This window comes from Heptranchias perlo, chromosome 36 (genome assembly GCF_035084215.1).
Source record: "Heptranchias perlo isolate sHepPer1 chromosome 36, sHepPer1.hap1, whole genome shotgun sequence".
Lineage (NCBI taxonomy): Eukaryota > Metazoa > Chordata > Chondrichthyes > Hexanchiformes > Hexanchidae > Heptranchias > Heptranchias perlo.
In genome coordinates this window covers 5,644,201-5,667,663 of record NC_090360.1, presented here as the reverse complement: position 1 = coordinate 5,667,663, position 23,463 = coordinate 5,644,201, and the positions used below count along the sequence as shown (strand labels likewise).

Genomic DNA, 23,463 nt, shown 5'->3' with positions numbered 1-23,463 from the left:
TTAATGCCGTGTGCACTGCATTTTGGAATTCTTTACTCTTGGTTTCGACAACAACTTGCGTTTATCGCATCTTTAACATGAGCTAAATGTCCCAAGGTGCTTCATAGATGGACATCAGAGCCAAGTAGGAGCAGGAAGGAGGCTGGGGAAGTAACTGAAAGCGCAGCGAGAGCATTGGTTTTATGGGGGTCTTTGAAGGATGGGGAAGATGTAGCAAGATGAAGGGGTTTAGACAGAGAATTCCAGGGGGTGGGGGGGAGGGGGTTGTTGGCTGAACCTCTGCCAAGGGAGGGGGCAAACGTAAACTCGAGCTGGAAGAATGGAGAGTGTGAGTGAGTGCGGAGGTAAAAAGGGGCAAGGTAGTGGAGGGATCTGTGGCCAAGCACAAAGATTTTACAATCAATGCACTGGGTGGTTGGGCCGTCGGAGGAGGTTGGCAGGGATTGGGGTGAAAGGTGAGCGGGATTTGGTGTGGGAGAGGATGCGAAGGCAGAGTCTGGGTGAGTTGGAGTTCATTATCCACATTCTTTCTTCCAGTTCCTGGGAAATTCCTCTTTGACCCGATGACAGGCAGCTACTGTAACCCCCACAGTCGACCGGAACTACAGCACGCAGCACTGGAGTTCATGGTACCACTGGAATATCAGGTACAAACTCGTTCACTGTACAGATCACCTGTACCACGTACACCCTCCCTCACTGTACAGATCACCCATACCAGGTACACCCCCTGTTATTGTACGGATTACCTGTACCAGGTACACCCCCTGTTATTGTACGGATCACCTGTACCAGGTACACCCCCTGTTATTGTACGGATTACCTGTACCAGGTACACCCCCTGTTATTGTACGGATCACCTGTACCAGGTACACCCCCTGTTATTGTACGGATCACCTGTACCAGGTACACCCCCTGTTATTGTACGGATCACCTGTACCAGGTACACCCCCTGTTATTGTACGGATCACCTGTACCAGGTACACCCCCTGTTATTGTACGGATTACCTGTACCAGGTACACCCCCTGTTATTGTACGGATCACCTGTACCAGGTACACCCCCTGTTATTGTACGGATCACCTGTACCAGGTACACCCCCTGTTATTGTACGGATTACCTGTACCAGGTAGATGAGGTGCTGCTTCCAGCACTCGACCAATCCCACTCAATAACTGGTCCTCGCTGTCAGAAGGTGGATGGGTTCTGCCTAGGGAGAGTCCCATCTGATTTTCCATTCCCTGTTGGTAAGCCATGCCGTGCCGTGCTGTGCACTCCATGTCCTCCTCTGAGTGGACAGCTGAGGTGAGGAACTTGCTCCCTACCACTGGCCAACACTTCGCCAACACCCACCCAACGACGGCCGATTACTGTGACATACTTTGTGGTAAGTCTCTGATTGACAGGCTATCGATTTCACTGATCGTACTGTATTATCTCTGTCCTTGTTCAGGGTGGGCGCCCTCGGCCTGTAACATACCTGTTTGTGTTTGATGTTAGTTACAGCGCCTTGGAAACTGGTTACCTGGGAATTGTCTGCAAAACCCTGCTGGAGAACATAGACAGGTGAGGCATTCAGTAGCTGTCTGCTTAATTAATTTTTAAAATTAAATAAACATTTAGCCATCGATCCTGGTCTATGTCAAAATATTTTTAATATCAGATGGGCTTACTCTCACCTCTTAGTCAGAAGGCTGAGAGTTCCTGGCCAACATTCCACTTAAAACCAACAGCATCAAAAAACGTCAGCATCACAATGCTGTTTGTGGGATCTTGCTGTGTGCAGAATGGCTGCCACATTTGCCAACATTGCAGCAGTCACTGCACTTGCAGATGAAAGCACTTTGGTCAGGACACCAGCAAACTCCCTCGAATATTGCCATGGGATCTTTAATATCCACCCAAACCACTCAAACGGGCAGATGGAGCCTCTGTTTAACGTCTCATCCGAAGGGCAGCACCTCAGACAATGCAGCACTCCACTGTACTGGAGGGTGAGCCCAGATTATGTATTCAAGTCCTCAAACGTACGAACAGTGATGGACAGGAAAAGACCCTCTGGCCCATCCAGCCTGCCCCACACAACCGCGACGCCTTAGTGTTTCACAATATAGCCGCTCCCCACTCCACCCAATAGACATGGGATCTCCTGGGAGAGGCGGAAAACCAGATAAAAACCCAGGCCAATTATGGAAATGAAAATCTGGAAAATTCGTCTCCGATCCTCTTTGGCAATTGAAACTAGTCCAGGAGGCCTCTCTGGCTCTGATTAGTATCGAGTAGAGCTCAATCTCACAACTTTCTAACCCGGGAGGCAAGTGTGTTACCAACTGAGCCAAGCTAAGCGTTAGAAATGGGTAGGATTGAGTTCACGACAGGGTAGATTGTACATGATCGTTAAAAGGAGCAGATTGATGGATTGAAAGGACCCTTTCTCATTCTGTGCTTGTGTTGTTTGGCTGAGTTCAAATCCAGGATCGCTCCCCCCCCCCTCCAGCAGTCCTACTCCATTTAAAGCAGGTGATCACAAGGAGGGATCCAGTCGCACTTCCAACCTTGTCTCCTGTCTCTGTTACCTAGGTTACCAGGTGATTCACGGACCCGTATTGGGTTCATCACATTTGACAGTACGGTGAATTTCTACCACTTGGACAGCAGTCTGTCTCGACCCCGCATGGTGGTGGTGGCTGATATTGATGGTAAGTTGTTATTTACTGGAGCTGACTTTTAGAAATGTTTTGTCACAAACGCAGCTTTTGCTTTCCATATGTTCATTTGAGTCTTTTCAGGAACTCTACCCACCTCAGGAAAAAAATACCTTTCAAAGAATAACCTAATGGTTGCCTCGCTTCTCTAACAACTCGCAAGATTGTGCGAGAAACCTTGAGACATAAACGGTGCTTGAATGAAAACTCTTTCAGTTTGCAACATCTGTTCTTTGGGTTGTGGACTAAGGTGTTCTCACTCTCACTTAGACCAGGCACACAGTCTCAGGCAGTGGTTTACAGACCCAGCTCATTTTCAGCCTCCCCACAACACGGACCCGAATTGCAACATTACAGTGACTGGCAAAGCACTCACTCTGCCCAAAGCAACTTTTGTGAGGCGCAGGTAGTGTCTGTGCCAGTTTTCGCACTGTTTGCAGAGGACAATGACTCTTTGTGTTGTGCGGAACAGTTTCCCCTCTCACTGAGCGACAATGTGCTCCATGGGCATTGTCTAAACCACAGTTGCTGCATTTTCTCCATTGTCTCACTGCCAAGTCTCAGCAGCCGCCTAGCAGATGGAAATTAGTTTCTCTCCTCCCATCTTTTTATATGAGCATCCAACATCACTAATTGCGGAAACCTTCATTTGTGCCCTTGCCATCTCCAGACTCGATTGTTCCAATGCTCTCCTGGCAGGCCTGTCATCTTCCACCCTCCATAAACTTTGGCGCATCCAAAACTCTGCTGCCTGAGTCCTATCCCATTCACCCCTAACCCCTGTCCTTGCTGACCTACATTGGCTCCCGGTCCCCCAATGCCTTAAATTTAAAATCTGCATTCTTGTATTTAAATCCCCTCAAGGCCCCCGCCCTCCCTATCTCTGTAACCTCGCACCAACTCTACAACCCCCCCCCCCCAAACTCTCCATTCCTCTGTCCCCTTGCGCATCCTTTCCTTCGCCCCACCATTGGTGACCGTGCCTTCAGCCACCTAGCCCCCATGCTCTGCAATTCCCTTCTTAAACCCCTCCAGCTCCCTCCCCTCCTTAAACCCACCTTTTTGTTCAGGTTTTTAATTGCCCCTCTCCTAACATCATTTTCTTTGGCTTGGCATCCATTTTTTTCCATACACCCCTCTGTGAAGCGTGTTGGGACGTTTTTATAGGTTAAAGGTATCACATAAATGCAAGTTGTTGTTGAGGCTGCGACTATTGAGCCAGGACTGACACCTTGAATCGATAGGGGGCCGGAGCTGGTTAGCTTCTGTTGCAATACAGAGTTTGCAGTCTTCGCAACGATCACATGTGTTGTCTTCTTTCAGATATCTTTGTCCCAAGTGAAGATAAGTTGTTGGTGAATCTTCAACAAAGCAGACAGGTAACATGTTTCCCTTACTCATTATAAGATCATGTAACGCTGCTTTACATAGAAGTTATAACAACATGGAAATAGGCCATTCGGCCCAACCATGCGAGCAGGTAGTCCGAATCACATTTACCCACCCTGTTCCCAGTCCTTTTCAATCGCTTTTCCTTTATCCACCAATCCCGGTCTAATCTTGGCTGTTTGACATCGCTTCTGCCTCAACCACTAATCCTGAGAGTGAATTCCACAGCCTCACAACTCTCTGTGTGAAGAAGCTTCTCCTGCTCTGCTAGTCAATTACACGGCATTGGAGAAGGATGGAAGAGGGGAAATCACTCATTTGGTGTGTCAGAGTTGATATTATAGGGCAAAGATATCACTCCTATCCTTCTCTTCAGCCCATTGGAACTCCTGACTCCATCGGGTACCAGAATTGTTACTTGCTTGGATCAATTTATTACAACTCTCGAGAATAAATGAAGCATGTAACCATTGGCAGGTTGTCCAAACATTTTGTCAAAATGGACCCTGTCGGCCACATATTAAGGTTAAATGAATGCTCCCATTAATTTGCATACAACTGAAACAGTCAATTCTAAATGTGCTGTCACAGTGGGTATGAAGTCAGTCAAAGTGCATATTGTGGAATTTAGGTTATTATATCAGCAAGTTGCTTCAAGATTTTTAAGAGCCAATTCTACATGTGTTTTTATTTGTTCTTGGCAGTATTTATTTCCCATCCCTAGTTGCCCCGAGAGCATTAAGAGTGGGACTGGAGTCATACGTAGGCCAAACCAGTTGGGGTGGCAGGTCCCTTCCCTGAAGGATATTGGTGAACATTTGTGAGTTTTTACAACAATCTTTCATGGTAATCTACCTTTTGTGCCAACACACAAATTACCAGATTTATTGAATTCATTTTCACAACTTGGCATTGTCGGATTTCAACTCACAACCTCTGGGTTGCTAGTCCAGTACCATAACCATAAGAGTTGGTAAACCAGTTCGAATAACTAGCATTATGTAGAGGATAGGTTATAGTAGTAGTTTCCTAGGCTGTTGAAGGAAGCCAGGGAGGTAATAGCGGATGCTCTGAGGATCATTTTCCAATCCTCACTAGATATAGGGGAGGTACCAGAGGAATGGAAGACTGCAAACGTAGTACCATTGTTTAAAAAGGGTACGAGGGAAAGGCCGAACAATTATAGGCCGGTCAGTCTTACCTCGGTGGTGGGCAAACTATTGAAATCAATACTGAGAGATAGGATTAACTGTCACTTGGAAAGGCATGGTTTAATCAGGGATAGTCAGCATGGATTTGTTCAGGGAAGGTCATGCCTTACAAATCTGATTGAATTCTTTGAGGAAGTGACAAGGAGGATTGATGAGGGTAGTGCAGTGGATGTTGTCCGACATGGATTTTAGTAAGGCATTTGACAAGGTCCCACATGGCAGACTGGTCAGAAAGGTAAAAGCCCATGGGATACAGGGAAATGTGGCGAATTGGATCCAAAATTGGCTCAGTAACAGGAAACAAAGGGTAAAAGTCGATGGATGTCTTTGCAAATGGAAATCCGTTTCCAGTGGTGTGCCACAGGGCTCAGTGTTGGGTGCCTTGCTGTTTGTGGTATATATTAATGATTTGGACTTGAATGTAGGGGGCATGATTGGCAAATTTGCAGACGACACAATAATTGGCCGTGTAGTTGATAGTGAAGAGGATAGCTGTAGACTCCAAGAAGATATCAATGGGCTGGTGGAGTGGGCGGAAAAGTGGCAAATGGAGTTCAACCCGGAGAAGTGTGAGGTAAATGCATTTAGGGAGGGCAAACAGTAAAAGGGAATATGCAGTAAACGGGAATATATTGAGAGGAGTAGAGGAAGTGAGAGACCTTGGAGTGCATGTGCACAGGTCCCTGAAGGTGGCAGTACAGGTAGATAAGGTTGTGAAGAAGGCATACGGAATGCTCTCCATTATTAGGCAAGGTATAGAATACAAAAACAGGGATGTAATGACGGAACTGTATAAAACGCTGGTAAGGCCACAACTGGAGTATTGTGCGTAGTTCTGGTCACCACATTACAGGAAGGATGTAATTGCTCAGGAGAGAGTGCAGAGAAGATTTACAAGAATGTTGCCAGGGCTTGAAAATTGCAGCTACAAGGAGAGATTGGGTAGGCTGGGGTTGTTTTCCTTGGAGCAGAGGAGGCTGAGGGGAGACTTGATTGAGGTGTACAAAACTATGAGGGGCCAAGATACAGTAGACAGGAAGTACCTGTTTCACCTAGCGGAGAGTTCAAGAACTAGGGGCCATAGATTTAAGCTGATTGGCGGAAGGATTAGAGGGGACATGAGGAAAAACTTTTTTACCCCAGAGGGTGGTGGGTGTATGGAATTCGCTGCCCGAATTGGTGGTAGAGGCAGGGACCCTCAACTCTTTTATAAAGTACCTGGACCTGGGCCTAAAGTGCTGTAAGCTGCAGGGCTATGGACCGGGTGCTGGAAGGTGGGATTAGAATGGGCACCTGGTTGTTCTTCGAGCCGGCGTGGACACGATTGGCTGAATGGCCCCCTTCTGTGCCGTATCTTTTTTATGGTTCTATTGTAGTTAAATGGGATCAAATCGGTCTCCGGACACAGAGAAATGCAGGGACCAGCAATTAGGTGTGGAATTTTAATTGCTGGACGAGGGCCAACACACCTGAGAACCAGGAGGGAGTGTGAAAGGAGAATGAGCTCTCCAATAAATATCGAACAGAACGTAAGAAAGTGAAGGCTATCAAGGACAGATGCAGTCACTCATGGATGGAGAACAATGAACAGATAGTGACAGTAATGAGCACGTGCGTGTAGGGGGAAGGGGGTCTATGAACCCGCTGACGCAATGATGTATTAGCCATGCGTACTTCTGCACATAGTAGAAATGTGCTTACGAATTTACCTCACGTTTGTCTTACCTGATCAACCCGTGTGAAGGTATTGCACACTGGTGCACTTTAGGAACTCTATCTAGGCTTGTACAGGGCTAGTGTTAGCTCTCTGGATGACACAGCTTACGAACCTCCGATGAGTTCTCTGTCCGTAAGCATTATGGATACTGGCCTCGCACTGCATGTAATGGGTTGTGTGTATTAGTGTGTTGATTTAATAAAGATTATTAATCAGAATTCTCTCTACCTCTTGAGTCCACATGCCTGTACTGTAAAAGAAGGATAGTGACTATTCTGAAATGCTGCAATAACCACTAGGCTAACCTACCTTTATATATACACTTGGGTATGTCAGTAGTAAAAAACCTGAATCAGATTGTGAAATTTCACAAAGATCCATGTGGCTCGGCTCCTGCAGGGCTACATATTTGAACCTGACCATGCCTGTTATAATTCATCTAACTAATTATCCACTTCTGTGCCACAGCTCGTCGTTTCTCTGCTTGAGGAATTGCCAGATATGTTCAGAGAGACTCAGAAGAGACAGTGCGCTTTTGGACCTGCGCTGCAGGCTGCCCAGAAACTCCTGACTTATTGTGGTGGGCGTGTGTCTGCATTTCTGACCCAGTTACCCAACATAGGCTCTGGGTCCTTGCAAATACGGGAAGACCCTGGAGATACTACTCTGGTAGGTCGGGTTCTTTCCTGTGACCCATTACCTTAGTGGGATAATCTTACTGCTCAGAAAGGTGATTGTCTTGCAAGTTACATCGAATTACATAGAATATACAGCACAGAAACAGGCCATTCGGCCCAACGGGTCTATGCTCCACACGAGTCTCCTCCCACCTCTCTTCATCTCACCCTATCAGCATATCCTTCTATTCCTTTCTCTCTCGTGTTTATCGAGCTTCCCCTTAAATACATCAATGCGAGTCGCCTCAACTACTCCTTGTGGCAGTGAGCTCCACATTCTAATCACTCTCTAGTTAAAGAAGTTTCTCTTGAATTCCCTTTTGGATTTATTCTTGACTCTTATATTTATGACCCCTAGTTTTGGTCTCTCCCACAAGTGAGAGACCAAACATCTACATACTGTATGAAACACTTTCATGATCTTCAAGACCTCTATCAGGTCACCCCCTCAGCTTTCTCTTTTCTAGAGAAAAGAGCTCCAGTCTGTTCAACTTTCCTAATAGCTATAACCTCTTGTTCTTTTATAATCCTTGTAAATCTTTCTTGCACCTTCTCCTGTGCCTCTATATCCTTTTTGTAATATGGAGACCAGAACTGTTCATAGTTACACCAAGTGTGGTCTAACCAAGGTTCTATACAAGTTCAACATAACTTCTCTGCTTTTCAATTCTGTCCCTCTAGAAATGAACCCCAGTGCTTAGTTTGCTTTCTTTTATGGCCTTATTAACCTGCGGCGCTACTTTGAATGATTTGTGTAAGTTGTGAGCTGTCGATAGTGTTTTCTTTCACACAGTGAACTTTTCTCTCTTGTTGCAAATGCCTCATTCACACTCTTTCACAGTGTGAACTTTTAATATTAAAAAAAACCCCACCAGTGATCAGGAGAAGACGTACATGTGGCTCTGAATTCAAAGTGCTCAAATTTAATGGCCTTTTCTTTCCACCTCCCCCTCTGCCAGGGAGCTAAGCATCTGGGACCAGCCATCAATTTTTACAAGGTGCTTGCACTGGAGTTCTGTGGCCAGCAGACGGGAGTGGACTTATTCTTGTTGAGCCAGCGATACACCGACCTTGCTTCTATAGGTGAGTGTTTGTGGTAATGGTGGCCTCAGTAAGCTCCTTGGGAAGTTTTATCATTGAATCAGAGTCTTACAGCGCAGAAGGAGGCCATTTGGCCCATTGTACCTGTGCTGGCTCTTTGAAAGAGCTATTCAATTAGTCCCACTCCCCCTGCCCTTTCCCCATAGCCCTACAAATTTTTCCCCGTCAAGTATTTATCTACTTCCCTTTTGAAAGTTACTGTTGAATCTGCTTCCACCGCCCTTTCAGGCAGGGCATTCCAGATCATAACAACTCGGAATAACAAATCATAATAACATATATATCTTTTGGTTCGGTTCAGAAAAATTCATTTAGTCTTAATAGCTTCACGATTCCTATGTTAGAGGCGCTATATCAATGCAAGTTATTATTGTTGTTCTTAGAATGCCCCTTCTGGATGCTGCAGTGGCTTTAGTTTTGTTGTAACTGCTGTACGCTGAGTGTCAGAACCTGGGTCCCCCATCTACTAAGATAGAAAGAACTTGCATTTAAGTCCTCCCAAAGTGCTTTACATCCAGTTAAGTTCTTTTGAAGTGTAGTCACGGCAGCCAATATGCGCACAGCAAGCTTCCATAAACAGCCATGAGATAAATGACCAGATAATCTATTTTAGTGATTGGCTGAGGGATAAATATTGGCCAGGACACCGGGGAGAACTCCCTTGTTTGTCTTCAAAATAGTGCCATGGGGACTTTTATATCCACCTGAGAGGGCAGGCAGGGCCTCTGTTTAACGTCTCATCTGAAACTTAGCACCTTTGACAGTGTAGCACTCCCTCAGTACTGCACTGTGAGTGTCAGCCTAGGTTTTGTGCTTAAGTCTCTGGAATGGGGCTTGAACCCACAACCTTCTGACTCAGAGGCGAGAGTGTTGCCCACTGAGCTACGGCTGATACCCAGTTGAGGGAGTTTCCTCATTACTGCCATGCTGTTGTGGAGAGTCGCCAAATAGAAGCCAGCCATTTATTTACAGATCAGGAGGGAAATCGATTGGCGGCGTGAGAAAAATCAAGGGCGAGAAAAGGGATTCGTCCCAAAGTCCCAATATTCCAACTCTCCTGGCCCCAACATCCAACTGCGTTTCAAAAGCCCACAAAATCCGCTACCATCTGACAGATTACTCCAGACAGTTTTTAAAAATTTGTTCTCAAGATATGAGTGAAGGCCTGTTTAATGCTCACCCCTGGTTGCCTTGAGAAGGTGGTGGTGAGCCTTCTCCTTGAACTGCTGCAGTCCTTATGGTGATGATGCTCCCACGATGGTGTTATTGTCCTTTGTGTGAAGAGGTACCTGATCTAAATTTATTGTTCATTAGTTTATATTTAGAACCTCTGGATCCTACTGTCCTCCCTTATTTAAAGGTAATATATCAACGTTCCCTCGCTCCTCAGTTGTTTATTCCCTGGATTGTAGAGATTGAAAATTTTTACCCTTTTGCCATACCTTGCCCTTACACTAGGGATTACTATGCCTCCTATTTTAGTACCATCTCTTGTTGCTCTTCTCAGCACCCTCTCCAGCACTTGCTCGTCCTTTTTGAACTATGATGACCCGTACTGTACGCTATACTCCAGGGTGATCTGGCCAGTCAATCCAAAGATTTCATTGGCAGAGGGCCACTTAGAAAGGGACCTGGGAGTGATGCCACACGCATCACTTTCAACGATTGTTTTTTTTTTCTTTTCCAACTCAAAGTCATTAAAAGTCACCACACCGTGTGGGACTGGAATCCAGACTGGGCAGGGGTGGCTGAATGCTTTCCTTGAAGGACATTAATGATCCCATTAAAGAAGGATAATCTAGTAGTCTACAAATGACCTGTTCAGCTTCACAACTTGGTGGGATTTGAACTCTAGTCCAGTACCATAACCATTACACTACTGTACTGTCATAATAAACTGGTAAGGGTTGGGGATGGGTTGGGAGGATGTTATACTGAGACATTACAATACATTGGTCAGACCTTATTTGAAGTGTTATGTTCAGTTCTGGCCCCCACAACACAAAAATTATTTATAAGCATCAGTGAGGACAGGGAAGAGCAACAAAGCATTTGAAGGAACCTGGAGACAAAGTCCTGCTCTACTGTAATTCTGAAACAGCTGACTTACTGTGGCACAGCATCTTGTTGTATTGATACGTTGTAGGAGGGTGAGATCCGGGTTTATTGCCTTTCCCACCCAGTGAGTTCCTGACTTTTGTTGGGCAGTTTGCAGGAGTGGAGATACTTTACACCAAAAGAGTAAAAAATTAAACAGACATACATAGAATTTACAGCACAAATACAGGCCATTCGGCCCAACTGGTCCATGCCGATGTTTATGGTCCACACGAGCCTCCTCCCACCCCTCTTCATCTCACCCTATCAGCATAACCTTCTATTCCTTTCTCCCTCATGTGTTTATCTAGCTTCCCCTTAAATGCATCTATGCTATTTGCCTCAACTACTCCTTGTTGTAGCAAGTTCCACATTCTAAATCAATCTCTAGGTAACGAAGTTTCTCCTGAATTCCTATTTCTATTGGATTTATTGGTGACTATCTTATATTTATGGCCCCTGGTTTTAGTCTCTCCCACAAGTGGAAACATCTTCTCTACATCTACCCTATCAAACCCTTTCATAATCTTAAAGTCCTCTATTAGGTCACCACTCAGTCTTCTCTTTTCTAAAGAAAAGAGCTCCAGCCTGTTCAATCTTTCCTGATAGGATCTATCAAATGGTCATTGTTTTTATGTAGTTTCTAGAATAGCATTGCAGACCCTTGTGGGCAGCTCGTTGTCTCATGCAATAGCAGCTTGTGCGTAAATAGTGTCTTTAATGCAGTCAACATTCACGGGCATTTAACAAATGGGAGAAAGATTGGACACCGAGCACTAGTTGTGGATGAGTGAGGTGGGAGACCAAAGGCAGGATTGAAGAGGTCGGTGTTGAGGGGGCTTTTGAAGGGGAGAGAAGTAGCTAGGCGGAGGGGTTTAGAGAGAGGGTTCCAGTGAGTCAGGCCAACTCAGTTTGAGAAGGTTCCATTGCGACAGGTGACATGAACAGGTGTGAAAAGAAAACCTCACAGATTTGGGCGACTGATTGAGGAGGTGAGTTCATGAAAGTGGAGGCTAGTCCAAAGATTGTTAACTTTCTGGCTGATGTTGTCAAAGACCCGGTTAAGTGACCATACTGCACAGTTGATGTGTTTTCGCAGCTTGCATTCCCAGGTACACATGTGGCTATGTGTACTATTACCCAGCATTCCACCATATCCACTGCTCTGCCCTGGTTGAGAAGCTCCGGGAAGAATTCCGATACCACCTGACCCGCTCTGTCGGCTATGAGGGGCTGCTGAGGATCCGATACACACAAGGTGAGCAGACGAGTGGCCCTGCACTCACACAGAGCCAAAGCGAATGGACCGTATCTGTCCTGGATAATTTACAACACGTTAGCAGAATGCAGGAAATTAAAACCAAGCCTAGCTGAGCCAATCCGATTCCGTTTTAAATTGCGGTACGAGGTGCAGTATAAGGGACACGTTTAAGTTTCTAAAAGTGTCATCCCCCTCCTTGCTGTTGGATTGCCTGCTCCGTGGGGTGAAAGTGGTTTGGAGTCGGCAGCTAGCAGTGAGCATGATGGGAAACTGGAATGACGGACCACTTCTCGGAGATGAACTCTTTTAAACCCACCTTTTTGGAGTTTGGGATCACCCGTTCTGGAGGGAGAGCCCATGTTCATTTTTAGGAATTTAAAGGTGGCATTGGGGAGTGGAAGGAAGCTATACTGCACATTTCAAACTGGTTGTTATGCATTTTGCTTGCAAAATGTTCTTTATGGATGTTTGTGTTTATTTAAGTGCATGTGTGTTTATGTGTGTCTATGTACAGTTGCGTGTGCGCGCGATTGTGTGTTTGATTGATGGATTGTCTGGCCGTTACCATAAACCCATAACCTAAACTTATCAGACACAGCTGCGTCTCCGCTAGGAGTTACCTCATGTTACATCAAAACTACAGCACAGAAAGAGGCCGTTGAAGGACCTATCCAATTAGTCCCATTCCCCTGCTCTTTCCCCATGGCCCTGTAAATGTTTTGCCATCAAGTTTTTATCCAATTCCCTTTTGAAAGTTACTATTGAATCTGCTTCCACCGCCCTTTCAGGCAGTGCATTCCAGATCATTACAACTTGTTGCATAAAAAAATGTTTCGTCATGTCGCCTCTGGCTCTTTTGCTGATCAGCTTGAATCTGTGTCCCCTGGTTACCGACCCATCTGCCACTGGAAACAGTTTCTCCTTATTTACTGTATCAAAACCTTTCATGATTTTGAACACCTCTATCAAATCTCCCCTTAACCTTTTCTGTTCTAAGGAGAACAGTCCCAGCTTCTCCAGTCTATAATATCCAAAGCCCGGGTCATCTGGAAGCGGGGAAAGGCAGCTAAACTTGTTCACATCATTGAGTATTGGGGATCATCCACCACAAGACACTTTCCACTGCATTTATTCCTGATGTATTATCCATGGCCCCAGAGGGCAAGGCTGGTAACCAGGAAAATAAGTCACTGAAACCATGTATGAACAAGCACATTGTTAAAAGATAGACTTAGATTTACACAGGGCGCGATCACTCTCAGAAATGTCTCCAAGTGCTTCACGTACAATGAATACTTTGAGATGCAGTGACTGTTGTTATGTAGGAAAATGCAGCAGCCATTTTGCTCTCAGGGAAGGTGAATGACCAGTTAACGTTTGTAAGAACACAATCGTCACGGTAACCATCATTTCAGATCTCTGATTTTTTTCAGGCCTCGTCCTGGACACCTTCTATGGAAACTCGTTCCTGCAGACGACTCAGACGCTGTCCCTGCCCTGTGTCTGTCCTCAGGCGCAGTTTGCTATTCAGATGATGATAGATGGGGCTGTTAGTGAGAGCTCGCTTGTGATCTTCCAGTCCTCCCTGCTCTACACTTCCTGCCAAGGTAGGGTGGAACATGCCCCGCACATCCACGAACTCAGTGCAAATGCTTTCATACCTGACAACCTCCAGCACTCCCAGGTGACACGGGGCAGTTAGACAAGCAGGATGCTAAGAGTCACAGAGTTCTCCAGGGCTGAGGGCATGTGCTGCTTGATATCAGGAAGTGGGCTTGCATTCAGATAACCCTTTATCATCTTGTTCACGCAACAGTTTACTTTTGGAGTGCAATGAGTGTAGTTATGTAGGACTTAGAATAGGACAGGATCCTATCTCCTGAATTTAAATCCCTTTGTGATCTCGGCCCTCTCCATCTCTCTAACCTCTGGAAGAACTTCTTCACACAAAGGGTAGTGGAAATCTGGAACTCTGTCCCCCAAAAGGCTGTTAAGGCTAGAGGTCGATTAAAAATTTAAAAATTGAGATTGATAGATTTTTGTTAGGGAAGGGTATTAAGGGTTACGGAACCAAGGCAGGTAGATGGAGTTAAGATACAGATCAGCCATGATCTAATTGAATGGCGGTATAGGCTCGAGGGACTGAATGGCCTCCTCCTGTTCCTATGTTCCTCCTCCAGCCCTACAACCGCCACTGAATTCTCTGTTCCTCTGATTCTATCCTCTTGTGTATTCTTTCCTCCCTTCACCCCACTGTGGCCATGCCTAGGTCCCACGCTCTGGAACTCCCAACCCAGACCCCGCTACACTTCTTCACCCTCCCCCCCCCTCCCCTGCTTTAGGACCCCTCCTTAAAACCCAACCTTTGACCCGCAGTTGATGTTCTGATATTTTCTCTACCGCAAGCCCCCTCCCTCATTTTTTTGTTTAGCCAGGGTTTGTGGATGACTGCGGTTATGGATCATGTTTAGAACGTGCTTGATGTTTTTTACAGGAGAGCGGCGTGTTCGAATCTACACGTACTGCCTGCCGGTTGTCAGCTCCCTGAGCGAGGTCTATGCAGGAATCAATATGCCCGTCATTGTGGGAATTCTTTCGAAAATGGGTAAGATATGAAGCTAACTGTGGCAAAATGAGCGGTAACACAAAGATAGTATGAAGTATCATTGAACGGGCACATCACATACGACAGGGGTGTCCAACCTGGCCCCCCCACCACAAGCAGAATGATACCGGGGCTAAAAGGGTTAAATTATGAGGACAGGTTGCATAGACTAGGCTTGTATTCACTTAAATATAGAAGATTAAGGGGTGATCTAACTGAGGTGTTTAAGATGATTAAAGGAATTGATAGGATAGATAGAGAGAAACTATTTCCTCTGGTGGGGGAGTCCAGAAGGGGGCATAATCTTAAAATTAGAGCTAGGTCGTTCAGGGGTGATGTCAGGAAGCACTTCCTCACACAAAGTGGAGTGGAAATCTGGAATTCTCTCCCTCAAAAAGCTGTTGAGGCTGGGGGTCAATTGAAAATTTCTGAACTGAGATTAATAGATTTTTGTTAGGCAAAGGTATTAAGGGATATAGATCCAAGGCGGGTAGATGGAATAAAGATACAGATCAGCCATGATCTAATTGGATGGCGAAACAGACTCAAGGGGCTGAATGGCCTGCTCCTGTTCCTATGTTCCTAAGCCCTGGCAGTCGGGCCCTACAGCCCAGACAACTCAGTTCTACTTGGGCTTATACTTTTTATTCACTGTAACTTGAATTTTGTGGGTCTGCTGGTTTGGAAAGAGCTGCTCTTAGAGTCTTTGCCTCATTGGTGGATAAACCCCAAGTCAGAGCCCCAAGATCCATCCATATCAGATATCTTGAGTTATATGGGGACAGAGTTACATGTCAGAAGTGGTGCCCGAGGCTCCTCCTGCATGGCCCAAGACAACTTGGACACCCCTGGCATGCAGGATACGGAATGAGGAGTGGAATTGGTAAGGGAAGGGTTTGGTGATGGTACAGTATTTTGGGAGGCGAGTTGGTAGATAATAACGGATCATGGAAGACGGGACATGTTGCATAGGAGACAGGAACATTAGAGAAGCAAACTTAGATCAAGAGAGCAAAGGTGGGAAGGACATTGATAGTAATGGTGAAAAGTTGTGCTTTTAGGGAAATGAGGTAGAGCTGGGTTAAAAGCTAGGTTAACGTGTCTAGGTAATAAAGATTAAGGCATATGTTTTGATTAATATTTGGGTTTTTATTGTGTAAGCTGGAAACTTCTTAAAGATTGAGCAGTTCAGGGAAACTGAAATGTCCTGCAGCTGCTGACAGTCAATGGGTTAAAGAAATATTTTTGTGTCTCCTCGTCTTTACGTGATGTTCTTTCTCCATCTGTATTGTCCTGCAGCGGTGGATCGCACAGTGAGACTGTGCCTCGCTTACACCCGAGATGCGTTGATCAGAGTTCTCACCGATGCTCTTGTTAGCTATCGGACCTCAGCATGTGATCCACAGCAGTCCACACTCACCGTCCCCCACAGCCTACAGCAACTTCCACTGTACGTCCTGGCCCTACTAAAGCAGGTGAGAGGTCACAGAATATGGAACCATAGGAAGGAGCATGGGAATGTGAGTAGGCCATTTAGCCCCTGTTCTGCCATTCAATTAAATCACGGCGGAACAGGCTTGTCATGGAGATTTACATGACATAGGAACAGGAGTAAGCCATTCAGCCCATCGAGCTTGTTCCGCCATTCAATTATCATAGAATCATAGAAGTTTACAACATGGAAACAGGCCCTTCGGCCCAACATGTCCATGTCGCCCAGTTTATACCACTAAGCTAGTCCCAGTTGCCTGCACTTGGCCCATATCCCTCTATACCCATCTCACCCATGTAACTGTCCAAATGCTTTTTAAAAGACAAAATTGTACCCACCTCTACTACTGCCTCTGGCAGCTCGTTCCAGACACTCACCACCCTTTGAGTGAAAAAATTGCCCCTCTGGACCCTTTTGTATCTCTCCCCTCTCACCTTAAATCTATGCCCCCTCGTTATAGACTCCCCTACCTTTCGGAAAAGATTTTGACTATCTACCTTATCTATGCCCCTCATTATTTTATAGACCTCTATAAGATCACCACTAAACCTCCTACTCTCCAGGGAAAAAAGTCTCAGTCTATCCAACCTCTCCCTATAAGTCAAGCCATCAAGTCCCGGTAGCATCCTAGTAAATCTTTTCTGCACTCTTTCTAGTTTAATAATATCCTTTCTATAATAGGGTGACCAGAACTGTACACAATATTCCAAGTGTGGCCTTACTAACGTCTTGTACAACTTCAACCAGACATCCCAACTCCTGTATTCAATGTTCTGACCAATGAAACCAAGCATGCTGAATGCCTTCTTCACTACCCTATCCACCTGTGACTCCACTTTCAAGGAGCTATGAACCTGTACTCCTAGATCTCTTTGTTCTATAACTCTCCCCAACGCCCTACCATTAACGGAGTAGGTCCTGGCCTGATTCGATCTACCAAAATGCATCACCTCACATTTATCTAAATTAAACTCCATCTGCCATTCATCGGCCCACTGGCCCAATTTATCAAGATCCCGTTGCAATCCCAGATAACCTTCTTCACTGTCCACAATGCCACCAATCTTGGTGTCATCTGCAAACTTACTAACCATGCCTCCTAAATTCTCATCCAAATCATTAATATAAATAACAAATAACAGCGGACCCAGCACCGATCCCTGAGGCACACCGCTGGTCACAGGCCTCCAATTTGAAAAACAACCCTCTACAACCACCCTCTGTCTTCTGTCGTCAATCCAATTTTGTATCCAATTGGCTACCTCACCTTGGATCCTGTGAGATCTAACCTTATGTAACAACCTACCATGTGGTACCTTGTCAAAGGCTTTGCTAAAGTCCATGTAGACCACGTCTACTGCACAGCCCTCATCTATCTTCTTGGTTACCCCTTCAAAAAACTCAATCAAATTTGTGAGACATGATTTTCCTCTCACAAAACCATGCTGACTGTTCCTAATCAGTCCCTGCCTCTCCAAATGCCCGTAGATCCTGTCTCTCAGAATACCCTCCAACAACTTACCCACTACAGATGTCAGGCTCACCGGTCTGTAGTTCCCAGGCTATTCCCTGCCGCCCTTCTTAAACAAAGGCACAACATTTGCTACCCTCCAATCTTCAGGCACCTCACCTGTAGCGGTGGATGATTCAAATATCTCTGCTAGGGGACCCGCAATTTCCTCCCTGACCTCCCATAACGTCCTGGGATACATTTCATCAGGTCCCGGAGATTTATCTACCTTGATGCGCGTTAAGACTTCCAGCACTTCCCTCTCTGTAATATGTACACTCCTCAAGACATCACTATTTATTTCCCCAAGTTCCCTAACATCCATGCCTTTCTCAACCGTAAATACCGATGCGAAATATTCATTTAGGATTATATCATAGCTAATGACAATTAAACACGTTTGAAGTTCAAGAGTGGAATCATCAACTAATTTGTCCCATGAAGACAGCCCCTTCCACAATCTATAATATCGTGGGGTTTACCCTGATGCACAATCGCTGGTTTATGATGAGATCCAGAATATTTACCCAAAACCAAACTCTGAACCGTGGGTTCAATCTCAGAAGAGGGAGGGTGAATGGATGGTTTCGATTTTGCCGTTTTACACAGAGGATGGTGAATTTGTTAAACAGACTGCCCAGGAGGATGGTAGAGGCAGATAGTGTCAGCAAATTCAAAGAGGAGCTGGATAGTTTTTTGGGGCAAATGATGCAACTGAAGAATATAAGAGAGAGAGAGCACAGTGAGGTATTTTTTTTTGAATGATGGCACTGGCCAGGTGACTGCAATGGTCTTCTGCAGGCCTGTGCATTCCCCTGTACCTGTCACGACCTTTCCACAATTCAACACTGACCTGCTGACTTCTGCTCTTCTTGCCCCATCACTACAAATTGCTGTGTCGAGTGGATAATTGAACTATCTCATTTGAGACTGTGCCCGTAAATCATTGACCCCATTCCCACCAGATAATTGTACAGTCCCTTTTCGAAGGAATTTATTGACGTAGGATTGGATGATTCCACATAACCCACTGTACGAAGTTCCAGAGAAACTTAGTCCAGGAAATAATAATATTTGGTGATTTGTTTTAGTTGTAGAAATAATTTTGGTTTTAGCTTGAGTCTCATCTCTGGATCATGAAGTTTTAATTTTTTTTGATAAAGAAATTTAGTCCCAAATTTTGGTCCTGTTTTTTATTCCCAAATTGAAATCATGGCCGCAATATTAAGGGGGAGGGTGCGGGGGAGCACGGTTCCTCCCCGCCAGATTGGAGGCTGAGGGGACCATTTAGCGCTCGAAAAACGGGTGCTGCGCAGCCGAATTTCTAGGCCTCTGTGTAAAGAAATGTATCTGTGACCGTGTACAATATGTTCTGCAGCCTGCCTTTCAGACGGATGTAGCTATGAGCCTGGATGAGCGGGTTTTCACGATGTCCCAGCTGATGATACAGCCACTGACCTGCATGTTGAGGATGGTTTACCCCGACCTGTATCGGATCGACGATTACATCAACGGCGAGGCTGCTGACAATGTGAGTTGCCGTTGGTTACAATGTGGTCCGACTGATTCCTCGCGTTCTGTTTTGTTCAATCAATGCTAAAGCCAGAGGGAGACAGTGGTGAGATTAGCAAAAACAGGGTGTCATGCTGTTTCCATTCCCTTTCTTCAACAGGTCTCCGTGGAAACGGACACAGGGACAGTAAAGAAACCAACCCTGATACAGCTCTCCGCAGAGAATCTTACTCTGCAAGGGGCCTTCTTAATCGATTGTGGTAATGTAAGTGTTAATACAAAATGGAAATCTTCAGAGAAAGAGGACTTACATTTACATAGCCCCTTATTACGTTACAGAAACATCGCGAAACACTTCACTTGCAACAAGTGACTTTTACATCCACCCGAGATGGCAGACGGGGCCTCGGTTTAACGTCTCGTCCGGAAGACTGCACCTCTGACAGTGCAGCACTCCCTCAGCACAGGCACTGGGAGTGCCAGCCACTTTGTGGATTTGTGATTTTGGGTGTTTTGTGCTCGAGCCCCTGGAGTGGGACTCGAACCCACGACCTTCCAACTCAGAAGCGAGATCACTACCCACTGAGCTGCGGCTGATGCTCTAAATAGCCAACAGATTCAGAAATCTGACGACCTGGTGGACCCCCCCCCCCCCCCCACCGCTTGGTAAATGTGCGATTTTAAGGTTATTTGGCAGTTCCCTTTTAAGAGCCTGAAGCTCTGGAGTCTCCCAGCAGACCGACAGTGTCCAGTCGCTCAGGCATACGTTGCTGCTGGTCACTGCTGGATGGCCCATTTAGGACATGTCCTGACGTATTTATACCATTGTTGACTCTACTGGGACAGCGCAATGATTGGGTGACCAGGACTGTTCTGCGTTTCTCCGCCCCCCAGGTTCTATACATCTGGGTCGGCAGGCACTGCAGCACCAGTTTCCTGGACGACGTGTTGGGCGTGACCAGCTACACCTCGCTGCCCGGTACTCTGGTAAGTCCTGATTCTCCTGTGTCCCCGCCCCCCCCCCACCACTGTCTCTGAGGGCTCTAAGGAATCCTTCACCACACTTGGAGTAACTGTGCACAGTGCTGGTCTCCACATTACAAAAAAGAGAAATTGCAAAAAAAGATTTACAAGGATGATATCAGAACTGAGAGGTTGTAACTATTAGAAAAGACTGAACAGGCTGGGGCTCTTTTCTCTAGAAAAGAGAAAGCTGAGGGGTGACCTGATGGAGGTCTTTAAAATTATGATGAGGTTTGATAGAGTAGTTGTAGAGAAAATGTTTCCACTTGTGGGGAGTCCAAAACTAGGGGCTATAAATATAAGATGGTCACCAATAAATCCCATAGGGAATTCAAGGGAAACTTCTTTATCCAGAGAGTGGTTAGAATGCGGAACTCGCTACCACAAGGAGTAATTGAGGCGAATAGTGTAGATGCATTTAAGGGGAAGCTAAATAAGTGTTCGTTCTACCCTTTAATATTTATCTTCAAGTGTTTATCTAATTCTCTTTTAAATGTCGTGACTGTCACAGCTTCAACTATCACTTGTGGTAATGTATTCCATATCCTAATAACCCTTTTCATGAAATAAAATATTCAAACCTCTTCTCTTTATGCATCAATCCTAGAGTTATGCCCCCAAGATACCAATTCACCCACCAGTGCAAATAATCTTACTCTACTTAACCTCTCACCATTTCACAATCTGAACACTTCTGTGAGATTCGCTCTTAACCTCCTCCGCTCCAGTGAACACAGCCCCAGTCTCTCGAGTTCATTCCATCGTCTCATCCCTGGGATCATCCCAGTGAGCACATGCTGCAGTCTGTCCATGGCTCCACTATAACGGGGTGCCTAGACTGCCCCCAGTATTCCAGCTGCAGCCCAAGTTGGGTGCTGGGGCTTGGGGCCTGGTTACTCTGTTGTTCTCTCTCCTCCTCCACCCTTTTCATTTCACTCTGTAGAGTGTGACATTGCAGTACCTTTGCCGATTCTTAGTCCTGGAATTTTCTTGGAGCTGCATTAGGGTTAGTTGTCGTCGTAGCTTCATCGGAAACCCCATTAACACAAGCGGGAACAGTTCCCAGGAAATTCCTGGCCATTTGTGTCTAAGAGGAAAGCTGGGAAATCCCGAACAAATCAAAGCATTAATACAACTGTTGTGTTTCAGACCTTGCTGCCCATTCTACAGAATCCCGCATCTAAACTCATCCAGACATTACTGGGATCCTTAAGGAAGGAGAGACTTTACCATTCACCTTGCTACATCATCAAGTGAGTAAAATCTTTCACACAATGTCATTTAAACTCTTATCACGGACTGTCGTTATGGCTCCTAGCATCAAAATAGGCTGCCAGCTGGGAAACTTTAGTCCAAATCTCAGCCTCGGTCGACGTTCACATTCCAGCTTCCCCCACGGTGCTTTTTACGTTTGAGGAGTGCGGCTGAGAGCGAGGGAGTGATTTCCCCCACCATCGGCCGCTCTCCCTCGTGTCGACAGCCCAAGCCTGCGAAGAGGCAAAGGCAGCACGGACCCACAAAAATTGTAGATCTGCAAATCTGCAGTTGGATCTGGCGCCTGTCGTCACGCAAACTCAACGCGCATGGACCGCTCCCCTGCTTCAGCAGAATCCGCCTTCGACTGGCTCTGGCTGGAGCTGTGTACGGGAAACTGGATAATATATTTCGTGAGAGAACCTTTTGCCCAGGCTACTGGTTTGCAGTTTTCATGGAAAAATGAACGGAATTGAAAGAAAGAACTTGTATTTATACAGTGGCTGTCATGACCTCAAGACGTCCCAAAGCACTGTACAACCAATTAGGTACTTTTTTTTTTGAAGTGTAGTCACTGTTGTGATGCAGGAAATGCGGCAGCCAATTTGTGCACAGCAAAGCTCCGCAAACAGAAATTAAATACATGACCAGATAATCTGTTTTAGGTGTTGGTTGAGGGATAAACGTTGGCCAGGACACCGGGGAGAATTCCCATGCTGTTCTTCGAAATAGTGCCATGGGATCTTTTACGTCCACCTGAGAGGGCAGATGGGGCCTCGGTTTAATGTCCCATTTGAAAGATGGCACCTCCGACTGTGCAGCACTCCCTCAGTACTGCATTGGGAGCGTCAGCCTGGATTTTGTGCTCAAGTCTCTGGAGTGGGACTTGAACCCACAACCTTCTGTCTCAGAGGTGAGAGTGCTACTCACTGAGTCATGGCCACTGTGGAATTGGGGAATGAGATCGCCAAAATCCCAGAAAAGATCCAATGTAATAGAAATGGAGACTGACTCACTCCCCAGTGGACCTGATAATGACCTTACTGCCGTTTGGGAAAATTTTCCCAAGAGTTGGATTTTTGTGCTCCTCACACACTCCTGTATATCCGCACACGCAGACTGTACAGCAGGGGTGGCTGGATACTGATCGGGGCCCTGGCTGAATTTTTTTTCCCCCTCTCTAACCCAGGGGTCACTGAGGCCACTTGTTGCCCCAACTGAGGTCAACTAACTCCGGACCGACCAGGAACTGAAACTGGAACGGTCTGGTGCCTTGTGGCTCTGTCTTAACCTGGCTGGTGGATTCCACGGTCTATTACGTAAGGTGACAGCCGCAGGACACTATCCTCAGTTCCGAAGACTGGTGAAATGGGTGGTCATGTGGCAGATGAAATTTAACGCAGAGAAGTGTGAAGCGATACATTTTGGTAGGAAGAATGAGGATTGCATTTATATAGCGCCTTTAACGTAGTAAAATGCCCCAAGGCACTGCACAGGAGCATTAATCAGACAAAAAATCGACATCTTCTGTGCTGTATGCTTTAATGATTCTATGATGCTGAGTGACTGTACAATGTGGCGTTTCACACGGCAGTGACTGCTAATCGCTGCCTTGGATTGATTCTGTTGACCTTTTCTTCTCGGCAGGGATGACAGTACGTCGCGGTCCATCTTCATCCAGCGTCTGGTCGATGATCGCACCGAGTCAGCAATGTCGTACTACGAGTTTCTGCTTCACCTGAAGGAGCAAGTGTGCAAGTGATCGGTTTAGTGGGAAAACTCTCCAAGTGGACTGACTCGAGCAACATAGTCTCTTAAACTATTTTTTCCTTCACCTGCGGGGCTGGGATAGTGATACCAGTCTGACTGGGAAAGTTCTTAAATAAAATAGAAAATGCTGGAAATATAAA

The 23,463-nt window shown here is 45.9% G+C and overlaps 1 protein-coding gene across 4 annotated transcripts in view; it reads left to right on the top strand.

The window, feature by feature from the left end:
- LOC137304024 (protein transport protein Sec24B-like) overlaps nucleotides 1–23,463 on the top strand; it is a 49,026-nt gene extending 25,563 nt beyond the window's left edge. For 3 of the 4 annotated variants that reach the window (XM_067972425.1, XM_067972423.1, XM_067972426.1), the window contains 15 exons: nucleotides 538–647; nucleotides 1,453–1,565; nucleotides 2,580–2,698; nucleotides 4,028–4,083; nucleotides 7,490–7,690; nucleotides 8,658–8,781; nucleotides 11,996–12,154; nucleotides 13,591–13,764; nucleotides 14,652–14,762; nucleotides 16,062–16,237; nucleotides 19,143–19,295; nucleotides 19,437–19,541; nucleotides 20,171–20,263; nucleotides 21,449–21,552; nucleotides 23,201–23,463. In XM_067972425.1, coding sequence (XP_067828526.1) covers nucleotides 538–647; nucleotides 1,453–1,565; nucleotides 2,580–2,698; nucleotides 4,028–4,083; nucleotides 7,490–7,690; nucleotides 8,658–8,781; nucleotides 11,996–12,154; nucleotides 13,591–13,764; nucleotides 14,652–14,762; nucleotides 16,062–16,237; nucleotides 19,143–19,295; nucleotides 19,437–19,541; nucleotides 20,171–20,263; nucleotides 21,449–21,552; nucleotides 23,201–23,315 — 1,913 coding nt within the window. In that variant the 3' untranslated portion in view covers nucleotides 23,316–23,463. The remainder of the gene's footprint in view (nucleotides 1–537; nucleotides 648–1,452; nucleotides 1,566–2,579; nucleotides 2,699–4,027; nucleotides 4,084–7,489; nucleotides 7,691–8,657; nucleotides 8,782–11,995; nucleotides 12,155–13,590; nucleotides 13,765–14,651; nucleotides 14,763–16,061; nucleotides 16,238–19,142; nucleotides 19,296–19,436; nucleotides 19,542–20,170; nucleotides 20,264–21,448; nucleotides 21,553–23,200) is intronic. The other variant, XM_067972424.1, reaches the window with a different exon arrangement.